A 23,044-nucleotide genomic window follows, 5' to 3' on the forward strand; every position below is an offset into this window, starting at 1 on the left:
CCCTCCTCTGAAGGTAACAAATTTTATTGACTGCGAGAGGGTACGAAAAACCTTCAAGGTTAAAATATATTGTTTAAAGCAAAATGTCGATATTTACGCCAACGAATCAAGTGAAACTAACAAATGTAGCGGTGGTAAGGTTGAAGAAAGCTGGAAAACGTTTTGAAATCGCCTGTTATAAGAACAAAGTTATGTCTTGGCGAAACAAAGTGTAAGTACTAGCTAACAGTTTACCACAGTTTGCTGACATTGCGGTTCGAGTCAAATTGCAAGAAACTGAAGAAAGGTATTGCCATCATAAACGCTGCAGCAGTTACCTGGCTTTATTACTTTCAGTCCATGCAGACTAAACACCAAAAGCAAGCTTAGTCAGAAATATAATTTCATGCAAAAAATTTAAAAAAAATAAGTGAGCTTAAATAGATAAGCTTAATAATAGTGCAAATTAAGCTTAGTTGTTAGCCTGCAGGTGAAAAGAAAGAAAGATATAAGCTTACGTAGGTATTTTATATAATTGTGGTTATCAGCAACGCAAGTTTTCCTAGTGACATTCTAAACACAGTTCCTTGCCAACCCGTCCTTTCATTTCTGGGTTAAATGAAATGGGGATGCCAAAAGAGCACGAGAAAAATTTATAAATCAGCCATCATAAAATTACAGTTTTTGAATTATCATTACCAAAATCCTCTGATTTACTTTCAAAATCACAAATATTTGGTTTAGTATTTAACTTTATTTTTGGTCCTTTGGTCATCGAAGAAATTCTCCTAAATGGTCTCCTCACATTTCTTACACCACCAGTAAAGAGAATTGCTTCATTTATCAGACAATTTCCCATTGGTGATCATTTACTACATTCTCATGAACTGTGTGAAAGAGTTTGTATTAATATAAATTTACAAGGAGAAATTGTATTTTGACTGTAGAAGCTGAAAGACATATTCCTCAATTTGTAATTACCATTATATTTCCTTGGTTTAGCAACCTTTCCTGAGCAAAGCTCTCCTTAGAATCACGTAGGGGGAACATCGTTTCTTGACTTTGTTTGACTTAGTTCCTTGTTCTAAGAAGAGTAATAGGCTGGACGAACTTACAGTGTTTCACTATTGGTAACAATATTGTTTTCCATAGAGAAAAGGACATTGATGAAGTTCTTCAAACCCATACAGTGTTCACAAATGTTTCAAAAGGACAAGTTGCTAAAAATGAGGATTTAACAAGGGCCTTTGGAACAACTGATCAAACAGAAATCTGTCTGCAGGTAAACTTTGTTACTTTTTATGTTAATAAATTGCTTTTGTTTTCATTTTATCATTCACACTTTCTACCCCAGTCTTTCACTTTCTCAAACAGTAGGGAATTTTGTACAATCGTGCAAGCCAACATCTGGCGATGTACACTTTATAGCGCTTGCTCCAAAATAGGAGTGTTGCTGTGGAGATTTACTTATGGGATCTGAAATAAAAAACCAAACTGCTCCCAAGGCTTATGTGTCTGCTCCAAGTCAAGCCTGTCAAAAACAAGCCAAAGTTGACAAAAATTATGCACATTAGGCATTAAAGATGTATCATTTTTACATTGTGAAAAGCAACCAGAGGGTTACGTTATTATAATGCATAAGTTTAGCTAACCTGAGAAAGGGGTGTAATCTTGTTATTTGCTGTGGTTTGAAGAATAGCAGCAAATCGTTGGTTTTGCGGGTCACTGGTTTTGACAGTTTCTCAGTAGGGTGAAGCAAGGATTTTGCTGAATTGATTGGTTTTGTCACCCCTCTCCCGCAGGGATCTTGTTTAGTGCCTGGCTCTGCATTTGAGAGGGTTCAGGTTTCCTCCAAGGAGGGGTTTTTTCCTGACAGGCAGCAGGCATCTTCTTATTATCTGGACTTCTGATACATGTAGTATAACTTCTCACATGTATATGTTGGCTTCAATAGATGCAACAGGGTCTGTTGCTTGCAGAATGCTGGGCAGTCTGTTATCCAATGCAGCAATCAGTTCCACTATAGTAAAAAGCTGGGTTTGATTTGTCTTTATTAGGGAAAAGGGGATCAGAACAATATTATTGAATTGGGCTATCTAAAGATTTGGTTTTTCATTTTGGCAAATTTTATTTGTCTGAAACTGCTTTATGTTTTACCTGAAAGATTTTAGCAAAGGGAGAATTACAAGTGTCTGAGAAGGAAAGAAACACACAGCTGGAATCAATGTTCAGAGATATTGCAACAATTGTTGCCGACAAATGTGTCAACCCAGAAACAAAGCGACCTTATCCTGTAGGTGTGATAGAGAGAGCTATGAAAGACATCCATTATTCAGTTAAACCAACAAGAACAACAAAACAACAGGTACTGGTTAAATTTAGTGAAATAACTGTAGCAGCTCTTGAAACTGGTAATAAGCTTCTGGTGTTCAGATGTGGCATGGAAATTATGGCTGGTTCAATAACTCCCATCTCTATTATCTTATCCTAGGCTCTGGAGGTCATAAAGCAACTCAAAGAGACTATGGAAATAGAACGTGCTCAAATGCGTTTACGTTTGATTGTACCAAGTCGGGAGGCTAAGCGGGTACATGAGAAATTGAAACCTAGCATATCAGTGGTTGAATCTGAAGATTGGCAGGGAGGGGATTTAGAAATGGTAAGAAAAGAGAATTAAAATTATTGAAAGCAACTCATAAAGGTGCAAAAAAAATTACTGCTTGTTGTATTTTATTCTTAAGTAATATTGTTGCTTTTGAATTACTAAAATTGTTGTAACTCTTTGCTAGGTTTGCCTCATAGATCCTGGCTGTTACAGAGTTATTGATGAAACCCTTCGGGCTGAAACACGGGGACGGGGAACACTGGAAATGATCAGTTTAAAAGATATTGAAGAAGGAGATGAAAGACTTGAATAACATTCTGATACACTTGAAGAGATGATATCTACATCATGGTCAATGCGGACACCATGATGTTGCTTCTTATATTGACCAAGGTGTTGAGAGAAATCAAGAGGCTCCAAAAAAAACAAACAGCTACTGTGTGCAGAGCAATATTATTGGAGGCTAGAAAATGTTTTAACTAAAAGTCCAATAGTAATTAATTTTACTTACAAAGGCAGATTGAAAACAAACAAAAAATTGTTGGTTTTGAAAACACTTTTTCCAAACTTCAAAATTTTATATTCCCTTGGAAAAAAGGTAAATGAAGTATGCAATTATTGTGTTTTCTCTTTCTTTGAAAATGGGATCTGAATTTCATTTACTAGAAAAAAAACTTTCAATTTCTTGACTTCCGATTTGCGAGAAATAAAGGAATTCAAAAGCAGGGCTGTCAATAAGGGCCGTAATCTGTAGCACCTGTTACGGTCCTTGATGGTATGGGTGAACTTGCCTGTAGTTGGTACAATTCACCCATAAAGTAACAAGTTTGATAAGGATGTGAATATCAAGGTTACAGATGAATCAATTTGAAAACTTAATGACAGCCCTGCAAAGATCCTTGTACAATTATATAGCTTTCTTTCTTGTACTAACTGGAAAAAGAAAACCCAGTAAATTGAAAAATCCATTACACCTTTATGTGGGAGGCACTAAGACTTCCATGATACATAGCAGCATTATTTCCCACTTATTAAATGCACAGTTCAACCATTGATGAAGGTCTAAAATACACTCATGGTCTTGAACCAGTCAAGAGAATTCTGAAAAACCAAACTCACGTAGTGGCTGTAAATAGAATCCACCCAAAAAATGTGCTGCTAGCTCCTCAAGCTTGTTGACAAAAAAAAGGCCAACGTCAAGGCTCATACGGCAAACAGCAAGCACCTAAAGCAAGACCAAATCCCCTGACGTGTCCAACATGTTTTTTGCATTAAAAAAGTGCCAAGAAAAACTGTGAAATATGTATGAACTGCGAGCTACAGGCTGCCATCTTTGAAACAGGTGGGAGACCAATCTAGTGGCAAGAACAGTTTAAAGAAGGTGAATGTCTGAAGACAATATTGTATTCATTTTCTTCAGAGGCCAAATAAGTTGTAAAGTCTTTCTCATGTTTCTGGCTTGTCAAGCTCTGGACAAAAATCCACAAACATGTAAAAATGTTTTTCTCAGAAATTATGTGATTTTTCATACTTTGGCAATTCAGTTACCAAATTTGGATATGCTGTAACACAAGTCTCCCTTGCATCATCTATGTGAAAATAACTTTCCATGTGTGGAATGTAATAAAGTTTAAGAAAAATCACAAATTATTTGCATCACTTTGCTTGTTTTATTTTTTTAAGACGTTGATTCCATACAATTTGTCCAGTGTACAAAAAGTTTCACATGTATGGAGTCCATCTGCACTTTCAAATTTGGATGAAGTGTTTTTTGTTTTTTTTTGTAAACAAAGTTGGTCTTGTATAGCTTGAAACAGGTAAATTACCTCTGGAATACTCTCATTTCATGAAGATGGCTTTGTTTAAGCAGGTTTTAAACATTCCAGTCAGTGGGCTTCTCTTCTGTGAATTGCTTCCTTGATTTGTTCCTTGATTTTGCGACTTATGCTGCACGTTCCATCAACAGTACATCTGTATTGTTCATACATATCAAGTTGCTATTTCGTGGGTAAGGTGATTCACCTGATCTGAAGTCCAGTGTGTTAACCGTAACTGCATCTCCCAGAGATATTGTGCAATTTTATATACCCTTACGTTTAAAATAACCCTCGTCTATTTTTGTAGTGGGAAAACATTTATTTTGATAAACTTCTTCTAACTAGAGTCAAAATCCTCATCAGGTGGAATGTCTGTAGAGATACATTTTCTTGAATCGTTTCTTTGTGTTAAAAGGGTTCAGGGGAAATGCATTTTTCTCAGCTTTCTTTATGGTTCTTGATATTTTTGTCCTTTCAGCTGAAACAAATGAAAAATAATAGCCATATACAAGACTCTCTGTACAGTATTTATAATAATTTATGAATATAAACTTTAAGATATCAATACTATGAATAAAATTGACAATTACCAATTGAAAATACACCCAGTTACAAAGCTGTTGTAAAATTTACTTTTGTGAGCCCCTCTACTTCTCTTCCCACCAAAGAAAACCAGAAACAAACAAACAAAAAAGAACAAAACCATTGCAATATTGTCCAAAGGTTGGTTTCAAAACTCTCATTTTCAATGGTAAGAATGGGAGGGGGAAGAACCTCTTCCTGGCATTCAGTTAGATGAACCACAATGCAAAAAAAGGCGCATGAAAAAATAGGGAAGAAGTGTAGTGTGGGAAGGCATTTGCTCTTTACCCCAAGCCTCTCTGCTATTTTTGCTCTGCTATTTTTGCTCTGCTATTTTTGCTCTGCTATTTTTTTTTGTGCTGCATCCCATCTAACTGAATGCCTGAAAGAGGCTTAAATGGGGAGAGGAAAGACCAATACATTGAACTAACCTGGTGTCTTGCACTGCTGTAATAACTTTAATAACTCTTCTTTATTGTGATGAATAAGAAACTTCTGGCAAGAAAGGAGAGTGCCTGAAAAGGGCCAGAAAACACATAACTTGTCTGAGTTTGTTGCTCAAGAGTAATTTTTTAATTATCTGCAATTCCTTTTCTCAAACTACTGTACAGCCAAACCTGCATTAAGCAGACACCCCAAGTTATGAAGGGGACACTAGTGAAGTATTCTGTGAAGGTTTTCAGCTAATAAATTTTGGACCGTTTGCTATTAGGCAGACTGAAATTGATAAGGGTGGCATGAAAACAAAATGTGAAGTTTAATGTTGTTCTTCATGATAGTGTGAGCTGATGGTTAGCGCTTGACTCTGGTTTGAGTGGTCCGGGTTCAAGCAATGGCTGTGGACATTGTGTTGTGTTCTTGGGCAAGATACTTAACTTTCACAGTGCCTCTCTCCACCCAGATGCATAAATGGGTAATTGCACATTTACTGCTACGGGGTAACCCTGTGATAGACCAGCTTCTCATCGGGGGTAGGGGTGGGGGGGGGGGGGGATAGAAATACTCTTAGTTGCTTCATGCTACTGAAACTGGATATGAGCACAAGCCTGATGGACTACTTGGCTTGTAAGTAGGCTATGTATATCTACAAGTTTACCATCCCAAGGGGTACTGATTACTGTTCAGGGAGAAGCCTGATAATTAACCAGAAAGAACTAAGTGAGTTTTTACAAAATACTGTAGCAAAAATACTCTTTAGAACCCAGGTTGTTGGAGAGAAACTAATAAAATAAACCGATCTAAGTAATGGTTATTCCAGCTGGCAGTTACAAAGACAAGAATTAGTATTACCAATATATATCAAAAATAATATTTAAAATTACCTCCTACATGAAGTACTCTGAACATACAAGGCCTAGCTGAATCTTCAAAGGTGATGGTTTTGATTAAGGTTAGTGCAGACCAAACCATCCTGTAATAGTCCCTGCCACAGGCTATAAAGGCCACACCGGTAATGGGGTTTGTATACTTCACTACAGTAAGACACACAAAATAGTAAGTTTTAGTGGTCTAAAATGATTGCCGTTCTCTAATTGGCTACACTACTAACTTAATACACTATATATTCTGCTGTAGATAGTTTTTGAGTGCATGCAAAAATGGCTAGTCTGGGCATGGGATAGTGTAGGTTTTTTGGTCCCTAGTCTAGAAAAGGGTTGCAGAATCAAGCTGGTCATGGCCTTAAATAGGGTAAGGGTTTCAATGTTCCAGCGGCACACCATCAACTAACGATTTACGTATATACTGAGTACATGTAATTCCCGCTGGGGAAGTAAGAAACAGCTGGAAACAATGAATCGAGGGGCCTTCCTTACAATGCATTTAATACCCGTACCTTTTAAAGAGCGATCGACGCAAGCCATTCCGTAGTCTCCATGGGCAGATATCACGGCATTCTTCACGGTTTTGTAAATTAATCTCGATAAAATTCTTTCATCAACCTTGCCGTCTGCAAATGAAATTTCTACCAACAAATATCTGCAACGGGAATGAAGTAACAGATGACGAATTCAGCTGAAACTTTTCATATAGACTGTTTTATTCATGGTGAGTGCATGTTCTGTACTGACCTTTTTTTATACCTCACCATTTCTTTATTTTGTCCTTCAAATCACAGGTACTGCAGTTCAGCGTGTTCACCAACTGCATTTATTGACAGGCGTTCCTTACTTGACTTTGTAACCGAGCCTTTTGTGTAAGATTAAAATGGCGGCTTGTAACTCGCGCAGCTCGGTGTTCTTTTTCTTAGGAGTAATTTTCTTGCTTGTTGTTTGTTTATCCTTCCAAGTAGATGGTAAGTATAATGAATGGTACCTCTTCGTCTTTATCGCCTGTATAATATAATTTTTTGGAACTTTCAAGGAATAAAACTCGTGCAGTGTTCGCGGCAATTTGTAGCTCACGTGTATTAAACAGCTCAGCGTTTACGTTCTTTTCCTCGATTATGTTTTCCCTTCTTAATTTTAGAAGGTCACTTTAGGTTAGACAAACTAAGAACTCTGGACTTTTACATACTTCAATGTTAGTTTACCATATTTACCCCAAGTTGATTCTGAATTTCTGAAGGCGGAAAAACGTAAACTTGTATCACTCACACATCCTCTTCGCTCCTAAGAGTGGAACAGAAGGCTACACGCATGTGCACTGGTACTTTTTTCTCAGCTAAAATGTACTATTAGTCCCAGTTTAAGGGCTTGGCAAGGTTTTCTTCCAAACTTCAGAGTCTTTTCCTTAGCTGTCCAAGAACAGGTAGTGTCCGACAATAGGTACCAATAACTTAAGTGTAAATTGTACCCGGAAAATGATTTAACAGCCTGGGTTTGAGGACTGTTTAGAGTCACTAAGAAACAGACAAGTGAATCATCCCTGAAACTAATCAGCAAAACTTTTTTTCCATAGCACAATCTTCAAAAAATGTTAAAGAGCCTAGTTGGCAGGACAAGTTAATAGACTGGTGGATGTCTGTAAGGGTGCAGGGTGCAACTCTTGTCCTTGGAGGTTTGGGCTTGTCATGGCTGATTATCAGGCTTAGAGGAAAAGACAAGTACAGGACTGAGTATGTGCAACAGAGAAAATCCGAAGAGGTAATTAAAAATTTTTATTGTTGTCATATCTTTATACCATGCTATAGGAAATACAGCCAATCAGAATACAGGAAAGTTATTGTATATTAGACTTTAGAAAACAGTCCTAAGAAAATACGCACGCTGACTGGTTAAAAATCGTGTTTCTATAACTCGATAGAAACACAGAACTAGCGCAAGCTGTTGACGTAATGCTGGCCTGAGCAAAGAGAATTTACATTTTGATAATCAAAGTTAACAAGTTGTTTTTCTTTTTTCACGGTGGTGTTTTCTTAAAAAAATAGAAAACATGTTCTCCATGTTTCTATCGAGTTATAGAAACACTTGTGAAAGTTTGGGAGAACTTGAAAAAGCTGTGGAAACACTTACCTGCGGCTCGTGTTCCCATAGCATTTCTTGTTCTCCCAAACTTCCACTCGTGTTTCTAAAACTTGATAGAAACACACCACCTGTTTTCTATTTCTTAAGTATTACATCCAACCTTCCCATCATACACCACGTGTATGTCGCATTGATTGTGTTGGCCCCTTTATTTTCTATGGCATGGTTTAAAATAGTTATACAATGCTCTCTTGTGGTATACCATGGAATTTCCCATTCTTCACGTGTATTTTCTTGGTATACACAGTCACCTAAAGGCTGGTGTGTATACCAAGAAAATTCCAGGATATTCCATTTAATTATCTATTAAATATTTTCATTCCCGCACGATTGGTCTAAACGCGTCATGTGACTGAATATACCCCAACTAAGACTGGGAAATATCTGATTGATATTCCCCAATCTTCAAAACTGACTTCAAGGATTCAAATCTCACATTAAAATTAATTTCGGGATGGCAGAATGGTTTATTTTTGCAATAGAAGAAGAGATAAACTTGCTGGTTGATAAAGTGGTACCAGAAAACACCAAAATTCCACTTCATACGCTGTTAATGTTTTTGACGGTAAGCTGTTTGTAAACACGTAGTCTAATTTGTTATTTTTGATACAATATTGAAATACACAAGCTCATTGTGAGATTTTTGCTTGGTTTCACCCAAGGTTCACTCTGTTCAACAGCCCTTGAATTAAAAATATGACAAAAAACACATGCTAAAAGACAAAAAGTTATTAGCCACTCTCATTCTAGAGTATTTATAATTTTCTTTCAGCCTGGTGAAAAGAAAAAGCAGTTAACAAGCCATTAAACAAGTTTACAAAAGAAGAGTTTGTAAATATTTTGCATAGTTTTTACGTCAAAGCTCGCTCCCACAATGGCAAATATTACAGTCGTAATTCAATGAGAACAATTTGAGCTGGCCTGGATAGGTATTTAAGTAAAGAAAACATAAACTGCAGTATTATTACTACAGAGTTCAAGCCTGCAAATGATACTCTCAATGCTCACCTGGTTGAGCTCGCTTGTGAAGGAAAAATTTCATCCACTAAACACAAACCAGTGTTGATACCTCAAGATGTCGCAATTCTCTACGAAAGGAAGCAGCTTGGACTAGAAACACCAGAAAGGTTACTGCAAATAGCCTGGTTTAACATCATGCTCCACTTTGGAAAATGCCGGCGAGAAACATGAATGAGATGACGACTGAAGATATTTAAATCCACAGTTCTAGCTGCGGCCTTGAGTGCATAACACTTGCTGAAAGAGCCATGGAAAACCACCAAGGGGGCCTCCATAGCAGCAAAAATAAAGCTGCAGCTGCCATGTCAGAGATGCTGGGCAATCCTCACTGTCCTGTGTTAGCTGTGAAGGCCTACTTGTTGAAGCGAAATAAGCAATGTAAAGCTCTTTGGCAGAAACCAAAAAATCACAAAGCAATGAAATTCAACCCTGCAGATGATGTCTGGTACTGCAATGCACCACCTGGGAAACACAGGTTGCAGAACCTTTTTTCTCAGATGTCCAAAAAAGAAGGATTGGCTACTTCACATTGGCTACTTCCAATTGTTTGCAAGCCACCTCTGTGATGATCTTGAAGGCATCTGAGCTTGGAAATGCCAGAGGGAAGTCGGTGACCAGCCATAAGAGTGACTCAGCTGTTGAAAGCTACCACAAATGTCCTACCCTCAAGCAGCACATTCAATCGTCAGCGATTGCAGGCAACTTTGTTTCTGGCTCCACTCAGTATCAGGTTAGGAAAGAAAGAGCTCTGATGGAAATCCAGCAAAACCAACTTGTGGAGGAATCCAGATTTCAAGTGCAGGCTGCTTTGAATTCTTCACAGGTTGCCAGCACATCATACATCAATCATGTGGAGCATTCTGTTATTCCCAGTAGGCAATCATTTTCGGCCGGTCAATTTCACAATTATTGTATTTTCAAGATACAGTACTGCTTCAATTGAACACAACATGAAAGGAATAGAACCGTAAAGTGCTAGCTGTTTCGTTCATGGTGGTTAACGCATTTCACAGAAAGAAATGAAATGCTTAACAATTTTTGTGCTTTGATCTTGTTCTCAAAAGAAAGAGTTAGACTGTAACCATATCTGCAACTTGTATCTTGCTTAAATTGCCTTTCATTAAAGAAGTCTGTTTTCCTTTCACTGAAATGTTGTACTTTTTCGTTAAGCATATTCTTTTCACTGAAGCGAAGTCTGTTCGAAAGTCTTGAATTGAATGTTGAAAGAGGTGGGGATTTTGGAAGCCAATTGACAAAGTTTGACCTGATTGACCTATTTGGGAGAGACTAGCAGATCTTGTGTGTTGCAAAAAATATTTGAAGGATAATAAACTCAATAGCTTCCATTTGACTTGAAAAATATGCTTGGATATTTGTCCTTGGTCATAACCTGTTCCTTGAAGCTCGCAGTTTTCCTTGAGCTTTGCTCTCGGAAAACTGTTCACTCCTTGGAACAGATAATGTCCACGGACAAATTTCTAAGCATATTTTCATGCCTGATGGAAGCTATTGTTAATATATACCACTCAAAAGTGTTGCATGACTAAAGTATATCCCTTTTATCCATGGTATCTATAGGTGTACAATGTACTTACTTACATTCACTTAATAGACAGGATTTTGAGTCAGAACTATAAAAAAGCATGTTGCTTGGGTGAATTATACTTACAATAGTAATTTTTACCTGCCATAGAACTCACCGTGCAGTTCTCTTTAAGTTATTAATTCAATACCTGTTGTTAAGTAGGGTAGTTTATTTTGGTAACACAGTTCAACCCCTATTCAATAGCGACCCTAGGGAAATGGATAGTGGCTGCTCAGAAGGGGTTTGTCGCTTAAAAACAATAGAATAACCCTCATTGGGACTTTGATTACTGGTCACCTAATAGGTGGCTGCTTAATAGAGGTTGGACTGTATTATATTTTAGTAGCAGTGGCAGATCTATGGGAGGGGTCCCTCTTATTTTGGGTAAAAAAAGAAATCACAGAAGAAAGAGAACCCGGCAGGGCAAGCAAAACAAAACTGCCCACCCCCCCCCCCCCCCCCCCCCTTTAGCTCAAGGTCTGGATCCGCCACTGAGTAGGTATTGTCTTTGGAAAGCCCCTTTTTGGCAAGTCAATTACTGTAAGGATGTGTGTACTGTATGTACATCAAGACTCTTCAAGCATACTCAGGTTATAGCCCTTTATCCTACCCCAAAGGAGAAATGTCATATACATGCATGTTGAGCAATCAAATTGAGGGAAATGAACGAACGGACGGACGGAAATATCTCCATAACTCCATGACATCCACAATGCCAAAATAGAATTTTCCTGAATAAAGGAAACAAAACAGGTATACTAAATAATAAAACAAGAAGGATCCAGGATTGTTAAGAGTGGACAAGACTGGGATTACAGATTATCATAATGAATGTGAAAAATGTATGCTACATGTATTTGAGTGTTTGTCAACTTTTGACTTGATTTGCGTAGTCTTTACTTGATTAAGCTTTAAAGATTGAACCAAATTGTTGGTAAACGACTGATTTTTGTGCACCTGGTGTAGCTGCACCAAAACTAAGAATATGCCTGCCAGTCAGGAGAATTGTTTGTAGGAAAACATGATTTATTATAATTTGTAAGTTTGTCAGAAAATGAATGCCTTGAAAGGATCACATGTTTTTAATAGGGAAATAGAGCTATGAAGGCCTCACCATCTCTTCTGGATTCTGAGACCAATAGCAGAGGAACAGCCAGGTCAGAGAGAATCAAGATATTCTTTGGAACACAAACAGGAAAGGCAAAGGTACTGAACTGCATGCTAATTTTCTGTTTTTTTGTACTTGTATGATATTTGAGATTGCTCCCTGACAATGGTAAAGAATTACTGTTCCCTTCATCTAGCAAACACCATGTTGCGTGACTAGGTCATTGTCATTGTGTATACGCACGCACGAGCAATACCACTACCCATGATAACCATGAGAAAATCGATTCATGGGTTTCCTCTTTTTCCTATATGTGTATCTTGCTCCACTTGGTGGCCCTTCGGGCTGCTGGAGCTCTGCTTGTAATTTGTTTTGAGGTTGATGTTACTTTTTCTGGGTTGTATTAGACTTTCTTTAAGTGCCTTCTGATATTGCGTGCATTTTTCCTGTGTCTTCACTGTTATTACTTTTTCCACTCAAAACAAGTCTCACGGGTTGACTGGTGGGACGATTAGGATTTAGACTGTCTTCAGTCCTTTATATAATTAATGAAGTCTACTGAAATTTATGCAAGTCATTACACTGACCAGCACTCTCTATCAAAACAGATTGAGATTGCCATAATCTGTGGCCAATTTTTTTAAATTTTGTGTTTGTGCAGAGTTTAGCTAAAGATATGAAATCCGAAGCACAAAGCCTGGGGTTGACGAGTGAGGTGGTGGATTTAAAGAATTATGAACCAGAGGACAGTCTTTCTGAGGAGGTAAGGATATATTTTCTGAATTTGTTGTCTGTAGTATTTTTGTTTACGTGGGAGAAACTTACTCTAAGTATCAACAAACAACAAATTTACTGTGTGATAAGTTAAGAAGTTTGTAAGCTGTAAGTTCTTGATGTCAGATCAGATTCTTTACCATTACTTACTGCATGTCTACGTGTGTGATTTTCTAATCTACAGGTTGATACTTGTGTGTTTATAATCAGCACCTATGTGGATGGAAAGCCTCCAGAAAGTGCTGAGTGGTTTTGTAAATGGCTAGAGGAGGCCTCAAATGATTTCCGTGTGCAGAAATCTCTCCTCAGTGGTTTGGACTATGCAGTGTTTGGTCTTGGTAATTCTCTCTACAAGGAAAGATTTAACATGGTTAGTAATCCAACATATTAGCTTTCATGTCATTCAACAATTATTGTGCTTGGATAAACAGAGACTGAAGTTGATTGTTGAAGTAGGTTTAAACAAACACGATTGTGCTGCAGGTTGGAAAGAATGTTGACAAGTGGCTGGGGTTGCTCAGTGCGAGACAAGTCTTTCCTTTTGGATTGGGAGATGAAAATGTAGCAAACAGCAAACATGGAGGTAAGAGGATATTGTTAATGGAACATTTGGGGGCCATTACTGATGAGCATGGAATGATATATGACTGCAACTTAACGATAACAGCAACCAACAACAAGAGAATTGAGTTGCAGAGTATTTTTTGAAAAGTCTTGCATTTTGATTTTAATTGTGAATTGTTGGGCTCTTTGTAGGCACCGAGGAAGACTTCAAATTTTGGAGTTCAGACTTCCTATTGCATTTTAAAAAGGAAAGAGGGAACTCAAAGGAGACTGCGTGCCACTGTGCCACTGAATCAAAATCTGGTAGCAATGCCTGCCTCCATAGCCAAGAAGATTTTCAGAAGAATGATATTCAAGATGATGAGGTACTGAGCCATGCACAATGTCTAGCAAGCCATTGAAAGTAACATACCATAAACTCATTTCGGACACTGATATTGAAAATAATTCGCCCTGATATAGGCTTCCAGTCACAGGTTTAGCTGGTATTAATTTCTTCCTGTTAGAAGCCCGTAGCTTATGTATAACTTGTGTTGCTTGTATACTAGTTATTTTAATTTTTATATTCATGTTCAGAGAATTTTGACGTCATTAGATGACTGTTGAGCTACTTCTTAGTGTGTTACATGTATGTGTGCATGTAATTTTCCGCTATGCAGGGTATAATAAATCTACAGGTCTAGAAGTTGTTACTCCCTTCCAGTGTAAGCCTTGGAACCATTAAATGTGAAATGCTAGCTAGCTCCCTTCTGGCATTATTATAGTAACAAACATTTTTACTTTACTTTCACAAATATATTGTGTGTTTAGTCAGTTACAAGTTGACGAAGTTTACCATTCTCCTTTTGCTAAAGACTCTGTATGAAACCACTAGTGAAGAAGATGATGATGGAGGAGATGATGAAAGAGAAAACAAGTCTGGCTTGTTAGACTTGGAAGATTTAGGACCTATGATGAACACAATGAAACAAGCAAAGGTAAAAGAAATTGTACGCCAGAAATATAGCTGAAGCTTGCATTGCAGAATAGAAATTTACATGTCATAAAACATCCTAATTACATCCATGTAGATCACTGCTATGTATTACTAGAATATTTGTAATATTTACCTCTGAGGAGGCAGTAGATAACCAAATTAGTGAAGAGTATAACTAAAGAGGGAGAACTTAAAGTGAATAAAAAAAGGTGTCACTGTGGCTATATGAACAATGTCTCATTAAGTGACAGCAGTTTTATTGGTCACCAGCTCCTGTTGTAACCCTGTATATGTGGAATGAATTTAAAAGTACACAGTGCAAACTAGAATCGGCACATTAGCATGATCATTGCTAGTTGTACTTTATGTGTACGTACACGCTTTGCAAAAACATTGTTTACAAATTTTATGGCATTTTACAAACTTGCACATTGTACCCTTTTTTCCCCTAATTCCTGCACCTACTGGTAGGAAGAAAGAGAAGCTATGCAGTTGAAGGGTCCAAAGAGAAGTATAGGTATGTTACAGTGTGTTTTTGTCTCATATTGGTTAAAATTGGAATACTGTGGATGCATAATTTTCTAAAACACTATGCTGGTTTTCTAATATTATTTTATCACGTCTGCACAATGATGTTACTGAGTAGAGTGAGTGATGATTTTTGTTGAAGGTAAAAAGAAAAAAGTGCAGACAGAACCTAAAGAGATGATTACACCTGCATTAGAGAAAGCGCTAACAAAGCAAGGTATTTACTTGTTAAAATCTACTGATCACTATTGTAAGTTGTTAAAGGTTTGATGGGGTTCTCCAGGATTATTTACCCTTGAAATGAAATTTTTCAGGCGGAACACAGTGAAATACTACCTGAACAGATTTCTAGAATTTGTAAATTCCTTGAGATAAACTAGTTGTAAAATATGATTACTTGGAATATTGAAGTGGAATAAGTGAAAATTGTCATTAGTTTTTTCTAACAATCCTTTTTTCCATTTATGGTACTCATAAGCCTTTATGTCCTTGCAACTGCTCAGTCCAGTTACAGACACTCCGTGTACAGGATGTTACATTTTCTAAATCGACTGATATTTTTCTGTTACGAACTTTTTCAGAAACTATTACTTTTGATGTAACTGTCTGTTCACTAGTAATATTTTAAACCTTCGATTTTTTTGCTAGGTTATCGTTTGATTGGCAGTCATTCTGGAGTGAAACTTTGCAGATGGACAAAGGTATCTAAAATTGGATCTTTACTGATGGTAAATTACATTTATCCTAGCAAGATATTAACATTAGATTCAAGAAAAGGATAATGGATACATGTACATAGCATACTGCAAACCCGTATGTGAAGTTTTGAGAACTGAAAAAACTTGTTGGAATCTGAACTTTATCGGAAAAAAAAATTGACAGGTTTTCAACAGGAAACAAGAAATAAGAATTTTGGTTATCTTACAAAGAATAATAAAAAATACGTGTAAAATTAGTTTGTTCAAACTATGTGTATTGTTATTAAGGGCATATCACTGTTTTATTTTCTGATAGTGTTAGACCTTTTTTTTTACAGTCAATGTTAAGAGGTCGTGGTGGGTGCTACAAACATACCTTCTATGGTATAGAGAGTCATCGCTGTATGGAGACCACGCCCAGCTTAGCTTGTGCCAATAAATGTGTATTTTGTTGGCGGTAAGCACAATTTAGTTCTTAGGTTTGGCAAGTGGAAATCACCCTTAAATTCACTGACAGTACAAGCAAGTCACTGAGAATTCACTCTTAGCTATAGGCCAGTTCACACAACACCCACATCATCCGCAACAGCAACTAGAAGACTAGCTGTCTTATTGTAAAATGTAATGTAGTGTGATGGGAACTACACCGCTAAACATTTGTCAAGAAATGTGCCACATTATGTCTTTGTGCAGTTCTTATTAGTAGTATCATGTTTTTGTCTTAAACTGCTAGGCTTTAACCGACAATAGAATGCTCTAAAAGAGGTAAAAAACGTTCCCTGGTAAAATTGTTTAAAGTTGTGAGCTTTCAACAGCCAGTCTGCTGTCTTTGACGGACAAAAATGAAATGACTAACTGTCTTGTCTGTGGAGGCCCATAGACAACCACAAGAAAACCTCTTTATTCTCGTGAGAGTAATATTCTTATGACGTGAATTCTATCTTATCTATATTTTAGGCATCACACAAATCCTGTTGGAACAGAGTGGAAGTGGAAGACGGACGATCCAGACACCATTGTTAATGGGGCCATGGAGAATCACCGCAATATGATTAAACAGTTTAGAGGTAAGTTACATGAATAAAACAAAACGTAGAATCCAACTTATGTAAACTAACAGGAAATGAACTAAAGGATTGGGTGACAAAGCTACATGTAAATGAGCTGTTGTTGAACATTCTCCAATTTTCTCTCATCTTGTTTGTCTGACTGCTACCTTTTTTGTTCATTTGTTCAGGGGTTCCTGGTGTCAAACCAGAGCGATTCGAAGAAGGAATGAAAATAAGACATTGTGCACTGTCACTTGTAGGTATGATGTTTAAGGTAGCTTCGTACTGGTTAAACAACAGATAAATTTAAATTTAGAAATAGATACGTGTAATTTATATTCAGTTACTTTTAGTGTTTTAATTTGCAAATGTTCAAGAAAGGAAACCTATGCAAACTTGAAAGTGAATTCTTCAGATTTTCCTGTGTGTCCTGGCACGTTTCAATCCTTCAAAACTAGTTTTCAGGCTTGCCCTTGCACGAGCTGTAACTTTGATGTCCTAGCCCAAACGTCATTCTCACTAGCCTCCAAAACTTGATCTCTTACAGTACTTTTAGTTCCTCAAACATTTTCCGAGCTCAGGCTATCGGATATGACCTTTCTTTGCATGCTGCCTTATCGTTGCTTTCTTTATGAGTTCCTATTATTGTGGAATACTGCTCCAAAAGACTAAGCCATCACTTTTGGAATTGCTGCAGTTGCTGTACAGTATGCGGATATTTTAAGCATTGTTCCTGAAAAGCCCCATTGGGGGCTCAATAAAGTATTCATTCATTCATTCAGTCAGTCAGTCAGTCAGTCCGTCCGTCCGTCCGTCCGTCAGTCAGTCAGTCAGTCAGTCATATTGCTAAATGGCAACAGGTTTTAAGCCTATTGTGGATCGTTTTTTTGATCGTTTCTTTTGTAATAGGTGAACCGATAATGTACCCAAGAATAAATGAACTGATCAGGATTCTTCATGGGCATGACATTTCCACTTTTCTTGTCACTAATGCCCAGTTTCCAGATGCTATCAGGTAGATGCTTTAAGCGTTGCTTTTTTTATTTTTGTAAGATTCTTGTAGTCATCAATTTTGGCAGTCTAGTTGAAATGTTACACTAAGATGGCTCTATATACGTTGCCTTCCTTTTCCCATTTAGAAACCTCATTCCTTTGACACAGTTGTATGTGAGCGTGGATGCAAGTACAAAAGACAGCCTCAAGAAGATTGATCGACCATTGTTCAGAGATTTCTGGCCTCGATTCCTGGATAGTCTCAAAGCTTTATCGGAGAAGGTTTGAGTTTTACATGACTATGTTCTTGTTAAAGGTGTTTATATTGTGGCTCCAAGCTTTCAGACTGGATGGAAGGGTTGGTAGCTGTGACATCTCTCCATCCAACTTGTTGTAGGGGTTAGCACCAACTTACACTGTACGTTAGACGGGTTGGAAGGACCGAACCTGTTTCCTGTGAGTTGCAATACGTGCCCTTATCACAACAAGTTCACCGTGACAACATTATTTTGGACCCATTACAAACTGAATCAGTAAGCCTTTCAAGTAATTCAGTTAGGTTAACAAAGATTTACTGACAAGGGCCTTGTTTGTTGTGCCATGTGAAGAGCACAGTTGAGGAACATGAGTGAAGATGATGAAGTACTAATCCAACCCCTTGCTGTTGCACCCGGAGTGGCGAGGTACACTCAGCTAACATGGTGAACAATGTCTCATTGCACATCTTGTATTATGTTAGGGTCAAAGAACTGTGTATCGTCTCACATTAGTAAAGTCATGGAACAGTGAAGAACTCCAAAACTATGCCGACTTGGTTTCCATTGGCCGACCAGACTTCATTGAAGTAAAGGTACTATAACTTTACTTTGTTTCCCAAAGAATACTCTTATGCAGATGTGACAGTTTTGTTTTCGAGTTTTCCTAGCAGGTTCCTGAAACTGACGTGTTTAAGGTGGCTGAACACAGTTTTTGACACCTGTGTTTCATTCACCTATTTCTCTAAAACCCTTGATCTCTCGGTCGCCAAAAATGGCAGCAAGCAAGTTAACACAAACTTTGGTTTTTTGATGTTTAAGCTGACGTATGTGCCGTTGCCTTGGCAACACGAATAAAAATAAACAGGCCTTTAAAATCGGTTTTGTTTATTTGTAGAAAATCTAGTCATTAGATTTTCTTTATAATTTGCATGCAACAAGCTTGTAACGATTCTCACAAGTTAACACCATTTTGCTAATAATTTAACAGAGAGATCTTTAATTATCCCTTGTTGAAGGTTTACTAGAATATCTAGAGTTTCATTTGTTAAAGTTCAATTATTTTCAATACTCCAGTTACTTATTTCCTAAAGTATTTTCGTGCCAAATTTCGTGAAATTCTAATGAGTGGTTGTCGAGAAATAGGCGTATTTCCGAGAGTGCAAATTTTCATTCAATCGCAATTTTTTGACTTACTACGCATGCGCTGCATTTAACTGGGTTCTTTCGGTAACAAAGAAAAAGCTGAAAATTGCTGAGTTCTTTGCTTTGCATCTTTACCTTTTCTAACGTATATTTGTGATAAAACACTAAAGCCATCAATACACTGCGTTCAATTATAGAGAAAAATAGCACAGATAGTGCGGGTGTTGGGTATATATTGACGGCATGTTTGTTTTTTGCAATCCTTGTGCGCGCGCTGAATTGCATCAGCAAAAGCGCGCGCGAAAACTGTGTTCGGCCACCTTAAGCGTTACCCTTTATCAGAACTCTTCGCTCTGATGGAGGGCTAATTCTTGAACGTCCTCTTCTGAAACTTGCTATGGCGACTACGTGTTACATTTATCAACTGATTAGGTAATAAATCGAGCCCCTCAATAATTTTGCAGATAGTAAACTTAAGTGATGAGAGGCAATTGCGCTGTAATTAATTGGTGCTTTATGAATTGTAAAATGTGCTTATGATCCAGGTTTCTCTCTTCCTTTCTCCTCAGGGTGTGACATATTGTGGAGAATCTAAAGCATCAACTTTGACAATGGAGAACGTACCGTGGCACGAAGAGGTATCAATTTTCCTTACTTATTCCCATATACATGTATTAGTTTTAATGTGAGTTGTGAGAATTTGTTTGTACATCAAAACAACTCGTAGTAATTATTTTCTTTATTCTCATCATCTGTTTTCTTGACAATGTATTGGCCTCCTTAGGTTATTGGCTTTGTTCAGAAGCTCACCGACTTGTTGCCTGATTACGAGATTGCGTGTGAACATGAACATTCTAACTGTCTTCTCATTGCTCACAAGAAGGTAAGGAATTTGTTTTCTCCTAATATTAAAGTTTATCGTTTGCGTTTGTGTAACGATTTTTTCATGCGAGATGTCGATCCTGGCATTTTCACTGTTTATTGCTTGTCTTCATCGGGTGATGAGGTTGTGCGGTACCATTGATATCACAAAGGTGGGCTGCGATTGGTGCATTTCAATGTTCCATTGTTCCAGCATGAGGTTGTTACTGCTGTTGTACCATACATACATACACACACACATACATACATACATACATACATACATACATACAGACAGACAGACAGACAGACAGACAGACAGACAGACAGCCAGCCAGACAGACAGACAGACAGACAGACAGACATACATACAGATACATACATACATACATACATACATACATACAGATACATACAGATACATACATACATACATACATATACATACATATACATACATACATTTCATTTGTTATCAAATTAAAATTACAATTGTAACATTTTCCTGTAGTGGTGTTTTTGACTGCGGCAACCACGCTTCGAAGATCTCGATTCCACTATTCTTGTTAAAGAGTGTTATGTGGATAGCTTCCTTGACCAGACTTGTGAAACAGTGAGGGTCTCCATCGATAAACAAGTGGTCTACCACTAGAGCTTATGTCCAGCCTTTGGTCAGTGCTTTGACCTGGACCCCTTGATCGGGTGGGTGTCCAACGTCCTTCCATTAGGCCACTGTAGGCTTGATTGCCAGCCGTTATTCGGGATTCGGAAAGGAGCCCGAGCTCCCGAAGGCACCTCTCGGGGAGGAACGTAGATCGAACCCGTGAGAGTGGCGGAAATCGAGCCTAGCCACTTAGTTTGTTTTGTAGCTTACTGTATTGAAATTACTTGCAGTTTAAGAAAGACGATGGATGGTACACATGGATTGATTATCCCAAATTCCATCAGCGTGTAAGTCCTTAATGTATACACCTTGTAGTAAATGGAAAATCCTTTATAATTAAAAAGGATTCTAGTACCTTTTATAAAAGGAGAACATGTTAGAAATGTCTTAAAAGGAATTGCCAAATTCTTCTGGTATGTGTTACTTGATTGATGTAAAGAACTCAGTAACGATGACCTACGAGATTGAAGAAATAATGCTACTCTGTTGGTCAAGAAGCAGTTAAGGTACATGTAGATGAACTGTGGTGTCGAGTCTTGTAGCAGTCGGATGTGGCGCACTGCACAGAACCTGGAATCTCCTGCCTGCAGATCGGTGTCATTATTAGTTGTATGCTGCATATCTGCATCAGTTGTTACTGTGCCTTCCTTGGAATGCATTAATGGTTGTGCTTGAAACTCCAATTCTGTAACTAACGTAGGGAGTCTGAAATACCTTCATAGCCAGATAACATCTGCATTTGTTATCACCATCAATATATTTTCTTTTCTATTCTGTCTGTAGATATGCAGTTATGAAGAGAGCAGTGGAACAAAAAACTTTACTGCACTAGACTACATGGCCAAAACACCAAATTGGGCCTTAATGGGACATGCGCAGAGGGGGTTTGATCCAGAGGAGACTCGCTGGCACCGCAAGAAGAAGAAGGACATCAGTGGATGTTAAATGATCAGATCAAATCGATATTTACAATCATTTGGAAAATAACTAGCAAAAGTCACACGTTTCTTTTGCAATCATAACTACGAAAACTGATAAAGCTTGCAATTTTCCTAAGCAAGGTTGCCAAGTAAGAGTGACAAATTTCTAAGGAGTGAAGTGAAGATGAATATATTCAGGCCTGTTCAGAAGTGTTCACACTATTCTGTAACTGGGAAAAGCCAGCACCAGCACCCTTCACAGACGTGAGCAAAACCTTATCCTCGTGCTCACTTTATGCTTTATACACAACTTTTTTCAGCTGTATAGAGTGGCTGCGAATCTATGACAAGTTGTATCTGAATATCTCAGACGCAGGGCTGAACGTAAACTAAGGCGTAAGCTAGTTGAGCTTTTAACACAGTATCGTAGGGTTCGCTTTGAAGACTTGAACTTGCGCCCACCAGATGCGCTCACATGTGGATCAGCGGGTTGCAGCTTATTCAACGGTCTCTCCAACTGGACAACCTGAAAATCCCTTGGGTTGTTGGCAAAATATTAAAAATGTGTATCGTACGTACTGGTATGCCAATTTCCGGTTCCGGTGAGTCAGCGAGTGTGAGTGTATTCCGCTAGTATAGACCTGAGGTTTGGATAAATTGCGTCGGTAGAAGCTCGTGTATTATTCATTATTGTGCGCGTCAATAACAATTTTGCCCACAGAATTCCACATTTTGAGTCGAAATTGAGCGAAATTTGAAACCAACTGGAAACACAAAAGGTAACTGCTTCGAAATTTGAAAGCAAACATATACGCTTCAAACTAATGGAAAGTGCTGAGTGTAGTTCGTAATTGTTGCTTTTCGTTGCAAATTTTTAAATGAAAAGTGCTGTGTAAAGTAAGATTAAAAGTCTTAAAAGAGTGGCTTTGCTTACAGCTTGGCGACTCACTACGACAATGAACGATTGTTTATATTAAAGACAGACAGACAGACAGAAAACCAACCTTTATTTAAGCACGATTTAAATTAAAGTTCAGTCGCTTATGGGATCGGGCATAATAAATTAGAGTAAATTAGACTTCGTACATATGGCGTTTACTACAATTTATCGATATAAGATGTAGAGTTAATCGGTCTGGCTCCGGGGGGGGGGTTCTCCCTTAAATGGGCTATATAGGTATGTGCGGCCCCAAAGGGTATGATTTTTCAGCTGTTTTGGTCATAAATAGGGTATCAATTTTAGCTGATTTTAGCCATTTTGGTCATAAATAGGGTATGGGATTTGGCCGCACACCCCCACCCGATTTTTCTGGGAGTAGCCCCCCCCCCCCCCGCCCCAGGGAGTGTTGCCCACCGTTGGAATGCGCCGCCAATTTACGAGCAGAATCAGTATCCAAAACGGCAAGTTTTCAAAGCGAAAACTTGCCATATCCCAGTACATTAACTTTGAATATTAA

General features: G+C 37.9%; 3 protein-coding genes across 4 annotated transcripts; 2 read left to right on the forward strand and 1 right to left on the reverse strand.

Annotated features, from left to right (window-relative positions):
• The first annotated feature begins 10 nt into the window (after window positions 1-10).
• On the forward strand, window positions 11-4,187 carry LOC145464182 (ribosome maturation protein SBDS-like). The gene is made up of 5 exons (XM_081447990.1): window positions 11-211; window positions 1,132-1,261; window positions 2,144-2,344; window positions 2,471-2,638; window positions 2,769-4,187. The coding sequence occupies exons 1-5, from the start codon at window positions 84-86 to the stop codon at window positions 2,895-2,897; spliced, it is 756 nt and encodes a 251-aa protein (XP_081304116.1). The 5' UTR covers window positions 11-83; the 3' UTR covers window positions 2,898-4,187.
• A 20-nt stretch (window positions 4,188-4,207) lies between these two features.
• LOC145464184 (ribonuclease P/MRP protein subunit POP5-like) lies at window positions 4,208-7,128 on the reverse strand. The gene is made up of 5 exons (XM_081447992.1): window positions 7,053-7,128; window positions 6,818-6,960; window positions 6,306-6,455; window positions 5,415-5,498; window positions 4,208-4,879 (listed from the first exon to the last, which is right to left on the reverse strand). Exons 1-5 carry the CDS (start codon window positions 7,070-7,072, stop codon window positions 4,761-4,763), a joined length of 516 nt encoding a protein of 171 aa, XP_081304118.1. The 5' UTR covers window positions 7,073-7,128; the 3' UTR covers window positions 4,208-4,760.
• A 60-nt stretch (window positions 7,129-7,188) lies between these two features.
• Window positions 7,189-22,668, forward strand: LOC145464179 (S-adenosyl-L-methionine-dependent tRNA 4-demethylwyosine synthase TYW1-like). 2 transcript variants are annotated; one of them, XM_081447986.1, is made up of 21 exons: window positions 7,189-7,276; window positions 7,882-8,066; window positions 12,142-12,258; window positions 12,822-12,923; window positions 13,119-13,304; window positions 13,418-13,517; window positions 13,691-13,863; window positions 14,353-14,475; window positions 14,946-14,991; window positions 15,145-15,219; window positions 15,651-15,703; window positions 16,039-16,157; window positions 16,658-16,767; window positions 16,938-17,009; window positions 17,659-17,764; window positions 17,889-18,024; window positions 18,482-18,592; window positions 19,712-19,780; window positions 19,927-20,025; window positions 20,898-20,954; window positions 21,451-22,668. In XM_081447986.1, the coding sequence occupies exons 1-21, from the start codon at window positions 7,189-7,191 to the stop codon at window positions 21,610-21,612; spliced, it is 2,289 nt and encodes a 762-aa protein (XP_081304112.1). In that variant the 3' UTR covers window positions 21,613-22,668. The 2 variants fall into 2 exon arrangements, 1 of the variants encoding a protein (XP_081304112.1); XR_014041403.1 differs by lacking the exons at window positions 19,712-19,780; window positions 19,927-20,025; window positions 20,898-20,954; window positions 21,451-22,668 and adding an exon at window positions 19,469-19,700 and having other exon boundaries at window positions 18,482-18,694.
• Window positions 22,669-23,044: the final 376 nt, after the last annotated feature.

Source organism: Orbicella franksi, chromosome 12 (assembly GCF_964199315.1).
Source record: "Orbicella franksi chromosome 12, jaOrbFran1.1, whole genome shotgun sequence".
NCBI lineage: Eukaryota > Metazoa > Cnidaria > Anthozoa > Scleractinia > Merulinidae > Orbicella > Orbicella franksi.